This window comes from Solenopsis invicta, chromosome 3, assembly GCF_016802725.1.
Source record: "Solenopsis invicta isolate M01_SB chromosome 3, UNIL_Sinv_3.0, whole genome shotgun sequence".
Classification (NCBI taxonomy): Eukaryota; Metazoa; Arthropoda; class Insecta; order Hymenoptera; family Formicidae; genus Solenopsis; species Solenopsis invicta.
Window position 1 is genome coordinate 16,197,862 of NC_052666.1, and position 18,535 is coordinate 16,216,396.

The 18,535-nt window shown below is 38.1% G+C and overlaps 1 protein-coding gene across 1 annotated transcript; it reads left to right on the forward strand.

Moving 5' to 3' along the window:
- Nucleotides 1–567: 567 nt before the first annotated feature.
- Nucleotides 568–8,355, forward strand: LOC113004760 (histone-lysine N-methyltransferase SETD1). Its single transcript, XM_026139249.2, has 9 exons — nucleotides 568–3,965; nucleotides 4,034–4,306; nucleotides 4,400–4,711; nucleotides 4,800–5,066; nucleotides 5,145–5,791; nucleotides 6,202–6,838; nucleotides 6,984–7,205; nucleotides 7,277–7,534; nucleotides 7,751–8,355. The coding sequence occupies exons 1-9, from the start codon at nucleotides 2,211–2,213 to the stop codon at nucleotides 7,922–7,924; spliced, it is 4,545 nt and encodes a 1,514-aa protein (XP_025995034.1). The 5' UTR covers nucleotides 568–2,210; the 3' UTR covers nucleotides 7,925–8,355.
- Nucleotides 8,356–18,535: the final 10,180 nt, after the last annotated feature.

The following is an 18,535-nucleotide window of genomic DNA, read 5'->3' on the forward strand; positions in this document are numbered from 1 at the left end:
CGAAAATAGGCAGCACAAAAAGTGATTGGTCATGCTTTTACTTGCACGCGCAAAACGTCCATTGCTACGTTCACACTTGAGGTGTGTTCAGATTTTCAGTCCTATTGGACTAATTGTAAATATCTATCGCAAGAAAAACTCATTCTATTAAGCGTTTTTCACTGGGAAAACTAATGCGCACTGAGTGTGCAGTCACCGCTGGCAATCGAACGTTTCGATTCGCGCGATGACGGTGCCAACGGAAGCGCCCAATTACTGCAGCAAGTGCACACTCAGTGCGCACTAATTTTCCCAGTGAAAAACGTTATATATGATTTATAATCCGCGTCTGCAATTCATAATGAAATCAAATGAAATTAACTTTATATGTGCCGTGTTATTTTTTAAAAAGATTAAAATACATATGTATAAAATATATATTAAAATGCATATTTTAAAACACACGGTATATAAAATGATAAGTAATTTACGTAGAAATCTAGCTGGAAACACCTTAGCCGGTTGAATCAATTGCTCAAACAACTTAATTGAAGTCGAAATCGCCCTAAAGAGTCCGCGCGTTCTAACCTTCGTAAGGTGCGGAGAGGGCCTAAACTAGTCGTGGGCGCCAAGTAATTAGTAATTGATTCTGTAATTTGAAAGAGAGAGAGAGAAAGAGAAAAGGCCACTTGTGATGAAAGATAAAGAATGACGTTACCGATCTAACAAGAAGAGGACGCGTTCGCGCGTCGACCCGGTTTACGCGAACGGGTTATGAACGCGCACGGGGGATGCGCAAAGTGCGTCTCGTGTGCGCGAATGGACACGGCCAGTCAAACACGCTCAGGTGCGTCAAACTCTGCGTTGCGCCTATCGAGAAAGAGAGAGAGAGAGAATCGCGCGTGTCGCGAAGAGTCAGTGAGCAAGGTGAGCAAGTGAGAAGGACGAGAAGAGGGAGAGAGAGCGAGAGATAGAGAAGTTGAAAAACTTGCTCCGTACGTTTCATCACGCTTTCATCAGGCCGGAGACCGCGCGAGCCGTCAGCAGTGACGAAACGTCGGTAGCAGGACGGTCGAGAGGACGATCGGTTCGATAGCTCGATAGCGAGCAATAGCGAGCTCGGGCTCGGGACGCCGCGCCGTTGCGCACCATCGCTGGACGTTTTACAAAAGTTACGCGATCCCTGGCAGAGGAAGAGAAAGAAATTGCAACGTAACTGAATAAGGGTAAAGGTTTTGGCGGAAGAGAGATAGACTGAGCAAGGAAAGACAAAGAAGAAAAAACGGAGAAGAGTGAAGAGAGGCGAGGAGAGTGGAAGACAGAAGCAGAGAAGTAAAGGCAGTAAAGGCGAGAGGAGGTTTAAGCCAAAGCCTCGAACATAAAGCTTGTCGACGGCACGCTATACGGAGAATTCCGCGGCGTGGGATGTTCTTGGCGGATCATCGTCGCGCGGGCAACCCAACCTAAAAAAAAGGACCGCCGAGAAGCGCCTTCGAGGTTATGTACTGTTGAGAGGGGGTCACCACGACGTTCTCGCGCGAGACTGAACGGCCGAGGTCGAACAGCGAGAGAAAGAGAGGGATTACATCGTAAGTCTGTGAACACTATGGCTTTCGGATCCTACCTGAGGATGCCGTATCGATAACGCCGTATCGGGGATCGGTATCGATCCAGGGACAAGGGTCTCGTGTTTGCGCGACGAGAGAATGCGTCCTCGTGCGACAATCCACAGCGGAGTGTCAAGGCTTCGTGCGATTATTGCCTCTAATGTGATCGAGCGTGTGCGATGAGAGAGAGAGAAAGAAAGAAAGAAAGAAAAATCGTTAAAAGATGCCCGTAACAAACTGTAAAGTTAGTCTATAAAAAATACAATTATTTTGCAGTTACTGTACGATCTCTCATGTAATCATTGCCGCGTCTCTGATGTAGGAGAGACATACCTAGGCACTTAAAGTTTCGACAACGAATTCGCTATTTTTGTAATTGAATTATTTTTAAGTGATGAACAGAGTGATGTATGGAAATGGTGTTGTACTGATTTACAATTCAATTTGTGTGAACGCGTACGATTTTATTCTTTTCGCGATTTGATAAACAAGCTTTTCTCAAAAGATGTGAATAAATTATGTGTTACATAGGTTGATTTGCATTCACCATAATACCAATATTATTTAAAGTTTGGATAAATGTTTACGACAGAAGTTCATGTGAATGGATGATGCTTGGAGGCAATGAACGGCATGGAGAGGCATGGTCATGGACATGGACATTCACATGCGCACTCGCATCGTCATCGCCATTCCCATGGCAGTTCTCAAAGTACTTCGCAGAACTCGAATCAGCCGTCATCGAAACATAGCCACGGACACGTGACACATTCGCAAAAGGATGCAGCCGCGCCACCGGCGACCCCGAAGACCCAGAGAAATTTTAAGTTGCTGGTTGATCCATTTTTAGTTAAGGGAGCTACAAGACTATGCAGATACGATGGAACTGTCCCGGGAGACCCGACGTATCCACAAGTTCAGCCTCGAGATCCCAGATCGCAATTAACAAGGATCTGGACTCGACTCGAACAGCTCGATCTACCTGTACCTAGATTTAAAATCGACGCCAATTACTGTGGAGAGCCACCGCCACTGGAAGTAACATTTTGCCATTTAAACGACAATATCGATAAGATATTTTTGACAAACATGGTTCAGAAATTTGGGTCTATAGAAGAGCTTACTATTTATTATCACCCACTAACCAATAAGCATCTTGGCATAGCAAGAGTGGTGTTTGAATCGACCAAGGCATCCAAGGTGTGTGTAGAAAAGTTGAATAATACATCTGTGATGGGGAAAGTATTAAGGGTGTTTTTAGATCCCTTTGGGGAAGAATGCAAGAAGATGTTTGAGGAATTAACTATTGAGAAGAAACCAGAGAAGAAGGTGGAAAAAGAGGTTCCAAAGCCACCACCACCGGAGGTTGAACAAGAGAAACATCAGACACCAGTAGAAAAGGCTGTGCCTGAAGAAAGGGATGACTTTAGAAATAATAAAAAAACTATTCTAAGTATGGACAAGAATAGAGAACCATACGTAGAAAATTCAAGATATAACAAATACAGAGACTATCCTACGCCGAGCGGCAGCACAGGTAGTGATTTGGGTTATGGAACGGCGCCCAGTGAATTGAATTATTCTAGTAATTACTCTCAAAATTCTACCCCGGCAACAAATTATGATTTCTATTATAGCAGTTATCATCATCAACCTCCAAGTAGTTACTTAGCTAATATCCCACAAAATGTGTCACAGAGTATACCGATTCAACAGAACTCGAATGTATGGTGGGGCAATAATTCTGGCTCGACGGGATATTCAACTTCGACCTCTGTTTGGCCAATTCAACAACATGCGACAAATTTAGACAGTGCTGGTTCTAATATGACACCAATTAATAATAAAACTTCCAGTGCAAAGGTGCATCATACTCCTAAAAAGGAAAAAGAGAATCAGACTACTACGGCAAAGAGTACGCCACGCGATTCTCCCGATGAAACTCGCAAAACATTAGATTTAGATACGAGAATTGCTATGTTATTAAAGGATAAAGCAGGTGGAATGGCACCTCCTTTTCTACAATTTGGCAGTGACTCGGAAGACGATAAAAAATCTCAACCTGACAATGAGATGCTGTCAGAGCCTCCCAGTCCCTTCCTCTCGCGCGAAATATACAAACAATGTTTCGACAAGATAGTAGAGAGGAATAAGGAACGCAGGAAAATTCATGAGAATAGCATTAGTCATTTCTCTGTGGACGAGGATTTGGGTAGTGTCATAAGTTCCAGTGAAGATGAGGCATTGTTGGGAAGTTACAGTCCTGCACCTGATGACAATGAACCAGAGCCACCTAAGGACCCACCACCGCCTCCGCCACCTGACGACGACAGAATGTCTCTGAGCCCTTTGAGTTCAGGGGATGAAAAAATTGAGGAAGTGAGATCATGTACATATGTGTAAAATATAGTATTTGTTGCATTCATTCATAAATATTTTCTTAACAGGTAATAGCGCAAACTGAACCTTCGAATCAACTATATCCGGCAGCTGGTTATCCTGGACATTTGACTCATTACCCCTCTAATGATGTGTATAATTGGCCACGACCGACACAGTATCCTTATCCTTATGGAACAACTTATTTACAGAGCCATTATCAACCTACCACGGCAACTTTTTCAGCAACAATTGGAAATCATCAAGGAGCAAACTATTATTCTTCTTTCCAATCTCGGTTACATGCTATGGCAAATTATAACATCACGAAAGATCCACAGGTACAATTTGTCATTACATATACATATAAATCTGAAATTTATATTTTTCCGCGATTTGTTAAAAAAAAAACTGATAAAAATATTCTTGTTTAGGGACCTGCCATTAATGGAGTATTGAACAAAGTTGTAAATGAACTAAAACAAATTCTAAAAAAAGATTTTAATAAGAAAATGATAGAAAACACAGCATTTAAATTATTCGAGGTTTGGTGGGACGAAAAGAAATCCGAGAAGAATCAAACTCAGGGTAGTGGCGACAATATCATTGCCAATAACACGACAAAAGAGGATGTGAAACCACAAGGATTGTCTTCATTATTGGAGCAAGCGACGCCGTTAGGACTCAATTACGATGGTTTCGGTTTGGGTATTCGAGCTAGTATGCCAAAGATGCCTTCATTTAGGGTAAAATAATTTTTATGTTTTATTTATGACTTATGTTTATTTGCCAATGACATTAAACGTTAGTAAGTATTTATTTAATTATATGTAGCGCAAGATCAAAGCTCCAAGCCCATTACCGCAGGATGAGGATAGTCGGCAGTCGGGTCACGCTGATATGGAAACAATTGAAAGTGACAGTGATTTGGATGTACCACCTGTACAAAAAACGAAAAAACCTCTGACTTCTCTTCCGACTGTCTCATCCTCGTCTACCACGTCTTCATCAATCGAAAGTAGTAGCGAGGAGGTTAGTTCCAGTGAATCTTCCGATAGTTCAAATGAAAGTTCCGATGAAGAAGCTTGTTTCGAAGATGAGGTGTGTATAAAGCATAAATGAATCTGATAATTTAAGAAGATGCAATAATTAGACTAATTAAAATGGATTTGTTTTTAGCAAGATACAGATAGCCGAATGTCCGATCACAGACCTTTGGCTAGTAATAGCGAGGATCCTGATATATTGATGGAACTCGCGATCCAAAGGTCTCTAGACTGTCCCACGCCAACCGGCAGAGAAACGCCAGTGCCGGATATCAAAATTAAAGATCAAAATTCGATCGAGTTTCCACAGATTGATGATGATAATAATCTGGATAGTTTATTAGTTTCTCCTGTAGGGTACGAAAGCGTCAAAGAAGAGGAAAGAATTGCCGAGAAGATGCCTGTAGCGGAAGAAAAACCGTTTGATGTGTATAAAACCTTGGACAAGGAAATAAAGAATGTGTCGAGAATCACCGAAGACAAGGGAACGCAGAGTGATATAAAACCTGCACCAATGATGATAACATCAGCAATAAAAGAGGAAACATTACCAGATATGGAGAATTCGGCCGCAGAAGCTTTGATGACTTTAGCTGGGCAGGATAACATTATACGACATAGGAGTCCTGGTCCTGTACAGCCTAATATTATCAGAGCGCTGCAGACAATGTCAGCAAAATATATCAATGATGAACCTATTTTGAAGGATAAGATTGAAATGTTTAGCGAGATTCCTACGACTGACTCGGAGGAAGAAAGCTTAGAAATCAGAAGGCTAAGGTCAGTTAAATAAGTTTTTATTTAGTAATGATTTTTTTTTACATATAGTACTATATAATGCGTATACTGCTCGTCAAGTCGAACTTAACGAGTTGATTTACCCAGACAGATAAAGTCAGTAATGTTAAATGCGCGTGCACGTCAGAAGGTATATATTGGCAGTAATGCTGGTTGTGTTCTGATATACATTATCAGTACTGAAAATCTATAGTTCATGTTACATATATCATGGATTTTTAGTACGGACAGTGTATATCGAAACATCGCCACAGAATAATAAGAAAAATAATAAATAATTACTAGATCATGCGAATCGTTGACCGGCAGTGCACATACACGCATATATACTGCGGGATAAATTGCAATAATTAATTTGTGACAACAACTTAAAATTACGATATTTTCTATAGGTATCAAGCAGAGACAGAACTTCGATTAAATGGACAGCGAACACCGAGTTCACCCGGTTCTCAAGCTTCGCAAGTATACATGGAACATTCATATTCGTTACCACCCGCACAACCGGAGCCTATCGAACCGGTGATACGTGTACCGCCAGCCTCAGTGAAAGTAAAACATTCGAAGATTGTCAAATTAACAAAATCAAAAGACAATACTCATAAAATCGAGAAACAGAAATCCAAGAAATATACAAAAGTACATAGCAGTCATCAGAACCATGTGGGAGAAAAGGAGAATATCCGAAATGAGTACATATACGACAAGCTTCCTAAGCAGGTTCCAGAGCCGACCGTCACGTACAAAGCACGAGATTATATGTCAGAAATGGCTATTTTGTACGAATTTTTAACTAGAGGAATAGACGCAGAGGATGTGGAGTATTTGAGAAGAAGTTACCAGGCTTTCTTAGCGGACGATAGTCACAGTTACTGGTTGAACGACACACATTGGGTCGATCATCCGCCGACGGATGTACCGAGTCCCGCGAAAAAGAGGAAACGAGACGAACTACGATTGCACGCGAGTGGAAGTGCTAGAACGGAAGGATATTACAAAGTTGACATCAGAGAGAAGGCTAAACATAAAGTAAAATATTAGATATTTGATATATTTATAAAATGCACATTTTTCTAAAAGAAATTTAAAGTTTCAACAGACGTGTATATGTATATTGTTATATTACTTTCTTATCTTTAGTAATATAACAACTAATCGTTTTGTGTTCTTACAGCATCATTATGCTCAAAGTATACAGCGTAGCAATGATGTGGAGGACAGTGGTGGCTCTTATATTGGAGGTGATGGTGTAATGAATGGTCCAAAGAATAGTTCTAAAGCGTTGACCGGTAAGATGCAAGCGTTGTCACGCGAAGCACGCAGTAATCAACGTCGGTTGTTAACAGCTTTCGGAATTGATACGGACAGTGATCTCCTTAAGTTTAATCAATTAAAGGTAGTACATAATTCAATATTTGTTAATGTAACTACTGATTCGTATACTTTAATATGAATTTTGTGTTCTAGTTCCGTAAAAAACAATTGAAATTTGCTAAATCTGGTATTCACGATTGGGGCTTATTTGCCATGGAACCAATCGCGGCCGATGAAATGGTTATTGAGTATGTTGGACAAATGGTTAGACCGGTTGTAGCCGATCTACGGGAAGCCCAATATGAAGCTACTGGAATCGGTAGTTCTTACCTCTTCCGCATCGATTTAGATACAATTATCGATGCGACAAAGTGCGGCAATTTGGCGAGGTTCATTAATCACAGTTGCAATGTGAGTCACTTAAAATTATTCATTTCTTTAATCTTAACTGACAATATAATAAATATATTCTATGTGTATAAAGAAGAGAGAATTCTAATCTGAATTGTAATTTGTTTGGAATTCATAAAGGTTTGTCTTGTAACACAGTCATATTAATCTTGGAATGAGAAAGGCAGTGCAATGCATTTTACTATAGTTACACAACAAATATCTTTACTTTTTTAGCCGAATTGTTACGCAAAAGTGATCACGATTGAAAGCCAAAAGAAGATCGTAATCTACAGTAAACAACCAATAGGAGTTAACGAAGAAATTACTTATGATTATAAATTTCCATTGGAGGATGATAAAATCCCTTGCCTTTGTGGAGCTCCTCAATGCCGGGGTACCCTCAACTGAATTGTTCATTCTTTTTCGTGTCTTCTACACTTTATCACACCCCGCTCATATTTTTGTAAATATTTCCCCATGTAAACATTTTATAAAAATGCAATGGAAAATGCTAAATTATGTTAAGATGCGTTTTTCCTACTTTATTACGAGACCCTTCTGATCCAGCGTGCAATTTCAACAATTTGAGATAAATGTATAAATAATTATCACACTGTGTGTTAAAGTTATTTTATAATTCATTTTTGTATTTACCATCGACTGCTGAACATATTAATCGACTGATGCCATGAAAAAAATACAATTAAAATTGTACTCTTTTTTTCAGTGCAATTATTTGCAATTATAAACAATGTAAATATTCTCTGTGTATTATATACAAAGTGATTTTCAATTGTATGTCAATAGTTTCAAGAGTAAATTTGTAAAATGAAAAAGGATATGTTGTGAACATGGGTTTAAGTTTTATTTTCCAAGTTATAATAAAAGTTAAAGTACATTTTATTTTGCATTTAATGTGACTTGTCTTATTAATAGCACTTATAAATATCCATGTGTTAATTTTCTTTGTAATATATAGCTTATTGTATTAATATAAATAATTTTAATTTTATTAATATTTAAGGCTCCTGAGTACTCGCCGCGGTCATATTGAAGTCGTGACGTCAGAAGCGAGAAATTGCGTGAAATGACACGTAATTTTGTCCGACGTGCCATTTGTAAGTAAAGCTAATTTGGATAAAAGAGACCAAGCATATGGCTTTTAAACACTTCTAAATATCGATCACGACTATCCTTTTTCCGCCTAACAATCAGTAAATCGTTGTAAAAAGCATGTAAAGTGAAGCTATTGAAATAGGAAAACACACGGTCACGTAATTTTGTTCGACGTGCCATTTCTAAATAAAGCTAATTTGGATAAAACAAACTAATCAGATGACTTTAAAACACTTCTAAATATCGGTCACGACTATCCTTTTTTCACATAGCAGTCAGTAAATAGTCGCAAAAAGCACGTAAAGTGACGCCTATTTAGACAGGAAAACACACGGATAGCTATTGAAAAAAGTGAAAAATGTTCTTTTATGTATAAAATTCAAAGAAACTTTACTCGCGGTCCATTTTTACGAATTTGGTAAATACGAGACAAGTCATATTTTCACAATAAAACACATAACAAAATGATATACACGACAACATCTCATCGTCAATCTGTCACCGTGTATTAAGGCGCAAGTTCACGCAGCGAATAAAAGCTGGGGGTCGATCATGGTGGAAGTAACATGGTGTGTGCCATGATGTAAGAAACAAGGTGAAACAACGCGCATCGTCGGCGGCTCGATGCGCGGTAAGAGGCGTGGCTCGATGTGGTGAGCCAATGAAATTTGGGTCCAAATATATCCGCGCAATTTGAATACGAAACAATTATATGTAGTCACACGTACTTAAATTGTAGATGTTAGTTGTTAAAAAAAATAATAATTGTAGTTGTTAAAAAAAATAAATATAAAAATGTAAAAATACTTGAAATTTGTTATCTTTAACACAAATTACTGTTTCAATAAACACTGTTGTTATAAACATGAAATACAACAATTTAGCCATAGACATAAGCTCATTCTTATAATTTTCCAAATTTCTTCTAATCCAAGTTTAAAAAATTTGAAATAACAATTATCTCAATTTTCATTAATGTACAAAGTCTCAACTTTATCTTCACGTTCTTCCTTTTTTAGTAGCTTTGAATTTCTCCGATTCACCGATTATTTCCAATTCACGTATAAATACAAGTATAAATACGTCTCAGTACCGGAGCCGTAGCCATATTGAATCTTAAAATTTGGACCCACTTCTGATTGGTCTAGAGTATGGTCTACTGCGCATCTGGTTACTTGTTTCACCTTTCTTCTTACATCATGGTGTGTGCAGTTTGCAAGCATCTCTCTCTAATTCTTTGCTCTCTCGCTTGTTTTCTGACCGTTCAGACCCCAGGTGTACCAATCTTATTTAACTCCACAAAGTTGTTACAACTGAATGTAGTTGTCTTCGTTGCACGCACATCATGTTGTATTCTCTCGGTCTTTTTTTATCGCATACGTGAATATCGTACGAGAGCCTCGAACAGAAGGAAAAGTGTGATTTGCATGTAAGTAATATTTTTTAATATTTTACAATAATTGAAGAAGTTTGTTCATATATTAACATAAATTAAACTGGAAAGGCTTCAAATAAAATTACATAAAATGCAATAAAATGACTCTTTGAAGGTCTCTTTCAATATATAAAAAGAAAAAACAAATACAAAAATTTAATTTTAAAGAATTCTCAGTTAATTATCTCCCAAATTAGTTCGATCCGCCATAAGGCCGCGAACTGCACTATATATAGTGCTTTTCCTAGATCGCTCCGTTTGAAAAGTCGCGATTTTTTTACTCAATCCGCATAAAATGCCGCGAGTAATGTATAAAATTCTTAAGATCGTTCCGCTTGAAAAGCCGCGATCGTTTTACTCGATCTGCACAAAATGCCGCGAGTAAATGTAAAATTGATATTTTACAAACTTTGATTAATTTTTGTGGAAGTTTGACTTGTATAGGTTGCTCATCTACCACGAAAGTCGATGCAGTCTTGTTGAGATAATAACACTCTAAAGGAAGCAGGATCAGTCTTTCTTTAAAAATTTTCGCAAATCGTTGACTAAGTCACCAAAAGTTGGTCTATGTTTATTTTTTGTTGCAAAAATTATGTTTTTGTTGCGGAAATAATTTTTTCATTTTTTTATTTTTTCTCCTTTCATCATTTTTTAAGTATTGCTTCTTATTTATTTTACAATGCACCGACGCACCATCTTCACTAAATTTCAGATAAAATCTCTCGAATTACGAACGTCTTTCGAAATCACGCGTACTACAAACGGTACAAACTGCAATTCTTTCAGAGAAAAAGACACAACGAACATATAGCAGAGTGGGACAAAGATGCAATCATAACAGTTGTAGTAACCTGATATTATCAAACATTTAATTTTTCGAAGTTGGTACACCTGGGGTCTGAGCGGTATCCGAAGCGAAAAAGGGGCGTGGTTTGCGGATTTTGCACACACCATGTAATACTTCCACCATGGGGTCGATTATGAAACTTTTTCCCTAAAGGGGAAACGTGAAAAGTGAAAAATTTCTCCATTCACTTCAATAGTAAAGATTTTCACTTTTCACGTTTTCGCTCTAGAGAAAAAGTTTCATGATCGACCCCCTGGCGTTTTACCCTCTCTCCCAGTGTTCTCAGATTGAGGGATTTCTGACGCATGCGCAGTAGGGCACATATGGGCTGCGTTCCACCATGGTTCCGATGTACACTGCAAGTACTGAAAATCTATAGTTCACGTTACGTATACTATAGATTTTCAGTACTGGCAGTGAATTTCGGAACGCAGCCATGCTTTACCTAGCAGTAGCGCGCATAGCTTTACAAATAATAGGTATCGGGGAGCCCGTCTCAAGAAGAGAATAGGAAAAATAAAGGATTTATATGTAAAGGACTTTATCGATTAAAAAATATAGTTATGGTAAGTAATGATAAACTTTATTAATTTTTTGCTGCAGCCGACTTATTACAAATAACAACATTTGTTGCAAGGGCAAGGAAAACTGCAGAAAACCTTACCAGTATCCGAACAAATACAAAATTATATAATTATAAATGTATTATATTATTGTAAACAAAGAAATATAAATGTTATTATAATAATTATTTAAGTAACATATTGACTTGGGATCTCCCGACTTTCTAGAGCGGGTGTCTTGACAATCAATTTAATATCACTCATGCAGCGTCTCTAAATGTACTCTCAATGATATTTTAATTTTTTCAAAAATGTTAGGTCAATTTGCCAAACATCACATTAACAAGGAATAAATATTTATTTTTGATATTTTAAATTATTATTTTATTATTATTCTTTAAATTTACATTTTTTACAATACCTGTTTATTATATATGCAATATAGGACTTATGGGGCTAAGAATATAATAATATGTAAATAGAAATTCTATTATAATTATATAATATTAAATTAATATTAATATATAATATTAAATATATGGGCCCCAAATTGCGCCCAGCAGTGTAGCCGAGCACGAGTCTGTCATCAATGCATATGTATGAGTGAAGTCCTATCTGTGATGACCAGTGCTACTGCGCATGCGTCAGAAGTCCCTCAATCTGAGAACACTGCTCTCTCCATCAATTTGGCGAATCCAGCGAATAAACGCTCAAAGTTCGACACAGTCCAACTTTTAGCGACTAAACGCTGACGTTTACCCCTTCTCCATCAATTTTCATCAATGTGGCAAATTCAGAGAATAAACGCTCAAAGTTCGACACAGTCCAACTTTTAGCAAAACGACGCTGAAATTTAAATATTACATTCCAAATTAATTACCTTCCAAAAGTGAATATATAAAAAAAAAAATTATGACTAAAAGGTTAAATCAATCGACATCACCTGAAAATACAAACAAAGTTAGTATATATTATATACATATAGTAAGCATACTTTTAGGCTAGGTTGCTTTTTGTTTTTTATTTATTTATGTTAGATAGCTTTATTTGTTATATTTTGTTAATAACTGTGTTTTTTATATTGTAGGAAATTCTGTTATACCCTCATATACTTGTGGTGTGTGCAAAACAATTGTTTATACCATACAAGAAAGTGAAGAAATATATCGGCACTCTTGTATGGAGGGATATAATGAATGTTACATAGATAAAAATTCATATTATTTTTATCCTAAAAGCGGTAAATACATTAGTAACAATTTCGGCCCGATGCAAAGAAGAAACTGTGCTCATTACGATTTACAAAAATCGGAGTTACCCAAAACTTTTTTTTATATCTATTTCTTTTTCTTTTTTTAACAAATACATTGCAGCAATTGCAGCAGCTATACGTCGTCTTCTAATTTCAGCTATAACCGTCACTGTGTGTTTATAATATTTTACATACTTGATATATTGATTATAATATTCCAACTCCATTTTTGTCAGATTATGTACTTAGCAATTGCCGCTTTTAACGCTGCTTTGCGTTGCGGTGGAGTTGGGTAGAGTAAGGGTAAAACGCCAGCTTTTATTCGCTACATGAAAATAAGGATAGAGACGATAGCGTTTAGCTTTTTAACGCTGCTTTGCGTTGCGATTGAGTGGGGGTAAAACGCCAGCTTTTACTCGCTGCGTGAAATTGCATCTTTAGTTCTAATTTTGTCCGCGATAGAATGTCGTTACCATCAACGCGGAGTTCTTGGCTGAGGAGTCAGGCTAAAGTCCCATGGACTGGGGGTCAATCATGTAATTTCACGTGGAATTTCACTTTTCACTTTTCATTTTTTCATTTTTCACTCATAGAGAGTTCACGTGAATCTTTTCACGCACAGCGATTATGTATAGATAATGCGCGGAAGTTTAGTTTGCGTTCCGAAATTCACCATTAGAGGCTTTGTCATTGCAACTATCAAGCGATCGTGAAAAAGGTTTCTACCTGCTTTTACAATATAACTTTTACTGTAAAAATTTTATTATATAAAAAAAAATTGTAAAAAATATTCATAAATAAATAGCAATATTTCTTAGTTATATTGCATAAACTTAATTTACAAATATAATATATATTACATTTATTTTTAATGATCCATATATTGTAACAACTATTTTATTATGTAGTAATCTAATACTCAAAATTACATTGTAATTTAATTCAAACATTGTTTTTCAAAATAAATTTTAATTAGTTTTTCATGTATGCAAATTTTAAAGTAAATTAATTTCATTAGTCATCAAATTTAACTTTGTTTAATTAAAAAATATTGAATAATTTAGAATACGGACCTTGATCAAAACTGAATTCTCCGCTCACACATGTATTTTCCTTTATAAGTTATAAACACTTATATGATTGATTAATATTTTATTTCACAACACGCACCTTTCTTATATCATTGTGTTTCAAAACGCGTTAAAGTATATTTTTATCTAAATTTGCATTTGATAAAACCTCATTCTATATAATTATCAAAATATCAATTTGTCAAATATAAATATCAAACCTAATTATATCACAAAAGCATTATTTTTATTTATGTATGTATTACTTTATCCTATCAACGCAATGCAATACCAAAAAGGTTAACCTCTTCAATAATACCTCTTCACTACTGTTACCACACTGTTACCATACTTTCATTCTTATTTCAAAATACATACAATTTATTAATTCCCTAAATTTTCGCCTTTTTGCCATCACGGCTGATGGTGAAAAAATTCACGTGAAAAAGTTCATATTTCCGCTCATAAGTGAAGGCTTGTTTTCTATTCCTGCACTAGACTGCACTGGAACGTTCCTTCTTGCTTTCGCTAACTTTGAAACATCTATCTATTTCATTTTAAGTGTACACTTATTTAGAGAGTTCAGGAACAGAAAACAAACGGTGTGTTAAGCCTGCCGCAGACGATACGTTTTTTCTTACTGGCTTTCTAACTGGATTTTCTTACTTGCTACCGTACGGGCAATGGTACTGGCAGTGCTACTGGCCGTGGCTTTACACGGTGTGAGTTTTCGTACGGGCTGAGCAACTGAAATTTGTTTCATAGAAGCGGCACGCTTAAATATGGATGAGATAGATGAGCTAGATGAAATTATTGCAACAGTTGTACATTGTCGTAAAATTGCTATTGCATTATTTTGAATTATTGAAAAATTGCGACAACAAAATAAATATCGCCGACGTTTATGGAATCGATAGTCAATACATTCTTTAATGCCTTACTTTTACTGTGCTTATTATGGTAATTTGGTGTGTTTATCGCATATAAACATGGTTCCTATTAGTAGGCCTCTATTAAACATAAAATACTTTTTTTGGACTATTTTGAAGTCTTTTCATTTTTGCACGACGTCATGTTTGCGAAGTGAATTCACGTTTGAACTTTGACAACACTTTGACAGTATAACCTGGTATAACCCAGTATAACCTATACAGACTGCGTCCTGATTGACTTTCACAATAAACCAGTACAGAATCACGTAAGAAAAATAAGACATGATCTATTACGAAAATCCAGTACGCGAGCCAGTAGCGTAGCCCGTAAGCGGGTGACACTCTTTTGGACACAGCACGATTGGACACCACCACTCACAGCGCTTGACCAGTGGAAAAACTCTAGGCATCGGCTGCCATAAGTGGTGGTGTCCAATCGTGCGGTGTCCAATCGTGCGCCCCCCCCCGTAAGCTACCCATTTCCAGTACGGGAGCACGTAAGACTGCCAGTATAGGAGCACGTAAGCAATCCCGTAAGAAAAAACGTATCGTCTGCGGCAGGCTTTACATGATTCCGTGGAATCGTACACCCACTTTGGGTGTTTACGGTAACCCAAGTTGAGTTGGTTTCCACTAGGGCCGTAAAATATTAGGCGTGACTCTCTCTAGTACCTTTGTGATTTATGACAATTCAATGCTGTATCATATTGCCTGAGTTAAGTCATTCGCGCATCATGGCGCTTCACGGCGCTTCATGGCGACCGGTTGTGTGGTTGTGATCGAGGCTTCCATCCGTTGAGATTGTGATAATTAATAAGCCTATAGCTACCTCAGATAGCACACAGTGTTCTACACCAGAAATAGAGCAAATTAGACTTGAAGTGCGCGTATCATATCCTAACTACGCAAATTAGGTATTGCGCAACATGAACAAAGACCCCCCTGCCCCAGTGGCGGGGGGCGGCGGAGCACGAACACCGGCCGACGATGTCGGCCGGACGTGCCCGGGGATTCCCGCGGGCTTCCCTAGTCCCCCCCCTCCTCCTCACCCTCCTTTCCCTCCCATTCCCCCAGCTCCTAACATACCCAGCAGCATCCCGGCTGGCAATTTTGAAGTCTTCGAAGCCGCCTATAACCGCAAACTAACCTCTACATATTGCACTCAGACTCTTCCAGAAGATATTCAAGTTACGGGAGACAGGCAATCTACAGTAAGTGACTTTGAATCGATAAACGGACAGGCACCCATGGATATTGAATCAGCTAAACCGCAGAGGAAAAGGATTCTCGAGGAAACGACAGATCAAAAAAACGCATCTACCTCTAAAGTCAGTAAGTCAAGCAAACATAACCTCCTTAATAATAGCAAGGCTTCAGGCTCAAATCTCCCTAGCCGCAAAGAATGCGATTCCTCTCGACAAGTAAATGTCATTCAAGACGTGAACGGCTCTAGAGCGGGTGGCACTACCAGCGATAGCCATAATAAGATCCCCACTACTTCTACTAATGGACCAAATGTGCCAAAATACTCGCGAGACGACCATCCCCCATACATTGTGTACGTATATAACACTAATATTGATGCCGCTGATCCGGAGGCCGCTCACCCGCTGCACGTCTGCAGCTTGATTTCCAGCATTGCCGCTAATAACGACATCATCGAAAACAAAAAGATAGGTCGCGGAAAAGCTATGGTTGAATTTAAATCCGCCGCCGCTGCCAACAATTTAATAGTCTCTCCTTTGTTGAAGCTTCATAATCTACGTGCCTTCATCCCCTCATATCGTATTTTACGTACCGGCTTAGTTAAAGACGTCCCTCCCAGTATTAATTTGGATACGATACTCAAATCAATTGAAGCCCATTCACATAGAATCCTAGAAATTAAGAGATTAAATAAGAGGGTTATCAGAAATGGTGAACCCATATTAATTCCTTCGTCGTACATAAGTATTAAATTTGCAGGACAAACTTTACCAAAGTACGTTTACATTTTTAAAACTAAGCATGAAGTCACCCCTTTCATTCCCAGAACAAAAATTTGTTACAAATGCTACAGGGTTGGACATATTAGCACTTCGTGCAAAGGCCACGAAAGATGCCTTAAATGTGGTTTAAGAAAACATGATAATGATAATGACTGTCCCATGCATAATAAGCAACCGGTTTGTATTAACTGCAAGGGCGATCACCTTGCTACGTCTCCAAACTGTCCTACAGTCCTTAGCCAAAAAAAGATCACTTCCCTTGCGGCCACCGAAAACATTCCCCTGTTCCAAGCAAGAGAGATCATTAAACGCAGTAATCCTGATGTCAACTTACAATACTCTGGTCCACCTCAGATTGTTAACGATCCTAGAACGGACTTCGGTAATTTCCCTCCCTTAAGAGATAACGATTATACTAGATATAATAAACACTTCAGGGATAGGCCCAACCGTCCCTCACTCGACACTAATTACCTTTCCAATTTTCACAGTCATAACAGATTCGACGCCCTTGAAAATATGGAAGATCTTCATCATTCCTCGGCTCCATCTCGCCGTCTCAGTTCTTATGCCGGTGTGGTCGCAGGCAACAGTAACTTTCAGTCCAGTTTTAATGGCGGCCCGCATGCACATTTGCTCTCACCTGAGCCCAGCTTCTCTCACAGACGTGACAGCTCATCTCACCTTCGTCCTCCCCCTCCCGTCAGACACTCGACGGACCCGGGCAGGCCTTACCAATGTTACCCCAACGGTCGTCCCCTGGTTTCTTCAGGAAATGGAATAGCGTATAATCACAGCAATTTAAGTGAACCTGCAAACGCTGGGCACTCATCTGAACCAAACTGCAACATTGCAAGCTTCGGTGATTTCATTAAGGATATTAGCAGTTTCTTCTTACAAAAGATATTCCCACTACTACTTAACAAAAATTACGATGCGGCTACGGAAGAGTCAATTAATTTTTTGATTAACTATTTTAGCACTAATAAACTCAGTAGCCTTTTTAAATATTTTGTTAACTCCTGGACTAATACTGATGGTAATAATTCTGACAATGTTAATAATTCAAGCTATACAGTAGAATATTCTAGAGATCATACGGCTTCCTACAACGGTCTAAAAGAAAACAGCCAATCCTCATCTAATCACGTTTTCCCAGTATTAATCGACTCTAACCTTACATCTTAAATTTTGGTCTATTCAAATAATGTCACCCGCGACACAACATATTTTATACCATTATAACAATAATAATAATAATAACTATAACGGGAGGACACAGCTCACCCATAACGGTAACAATCAAACGCGTAAGTCTAATGTTGTGAACATCCTACAGTGGAACTGTCAGGGTCTCCGTAGCAAAGCGGCTACCCTGCAGTCCCTTGCGTATAATTACGATATAATCTGCATTCAGGAAACGATACTCTATGAGTCAAACTACTTCCATCTCAAAGGCTATCATACTGTTAGGCGAGACATTACAGGTCCCAACATGCGTGGACTCTGCATTTTGATCAAGGAAAACATTTTTTATTCCACCATTGACCTTGACGCATTTTCGCACCCTTCCTTAGAAATTCTCGGTATCATCATCAAGGTTGACAATTCTCAGTGCTTGATTGTCAACACTTATCGCCACCCTTGCAGGTGTACTCCGTTCGCCGTTTTTAATAGACTGCTTGAACTTCAGGACAAATTCCAACTTACACTCTTGATTGGCGATTTTAATTGCCATCATATACACTGGTATAACGCTTATGATGATGGTCCCGGCCGGTCTTTAGCCAAAGCCATAGAACTACACAATTATGTT

Excerpts from the sequence above, each read along its gene's own strand:
- LOC113004760 (XM_026139249.2), top strand. The coding sequence starts at position 2,211 with ATGAACGGCATGGAGAGGCATGGTCATGGACATGGACATTCACATGCG. Across the intron at positions 4,307-4,399 it reads ACATCACGAAAGATCCACAG|GGACCTGCCATTAATGGAGT; the intron begins GTACAATTTGTC and ends ATTCTTGTTTAG. Across the intron at positions 5,792-6,201 it reads TTAGAAATCAGAAGGCTAAG|GTATCAAGCAGAGACAGAAC; the intron begins GTCAGTTAAATA and ends TATTTTCTATAG.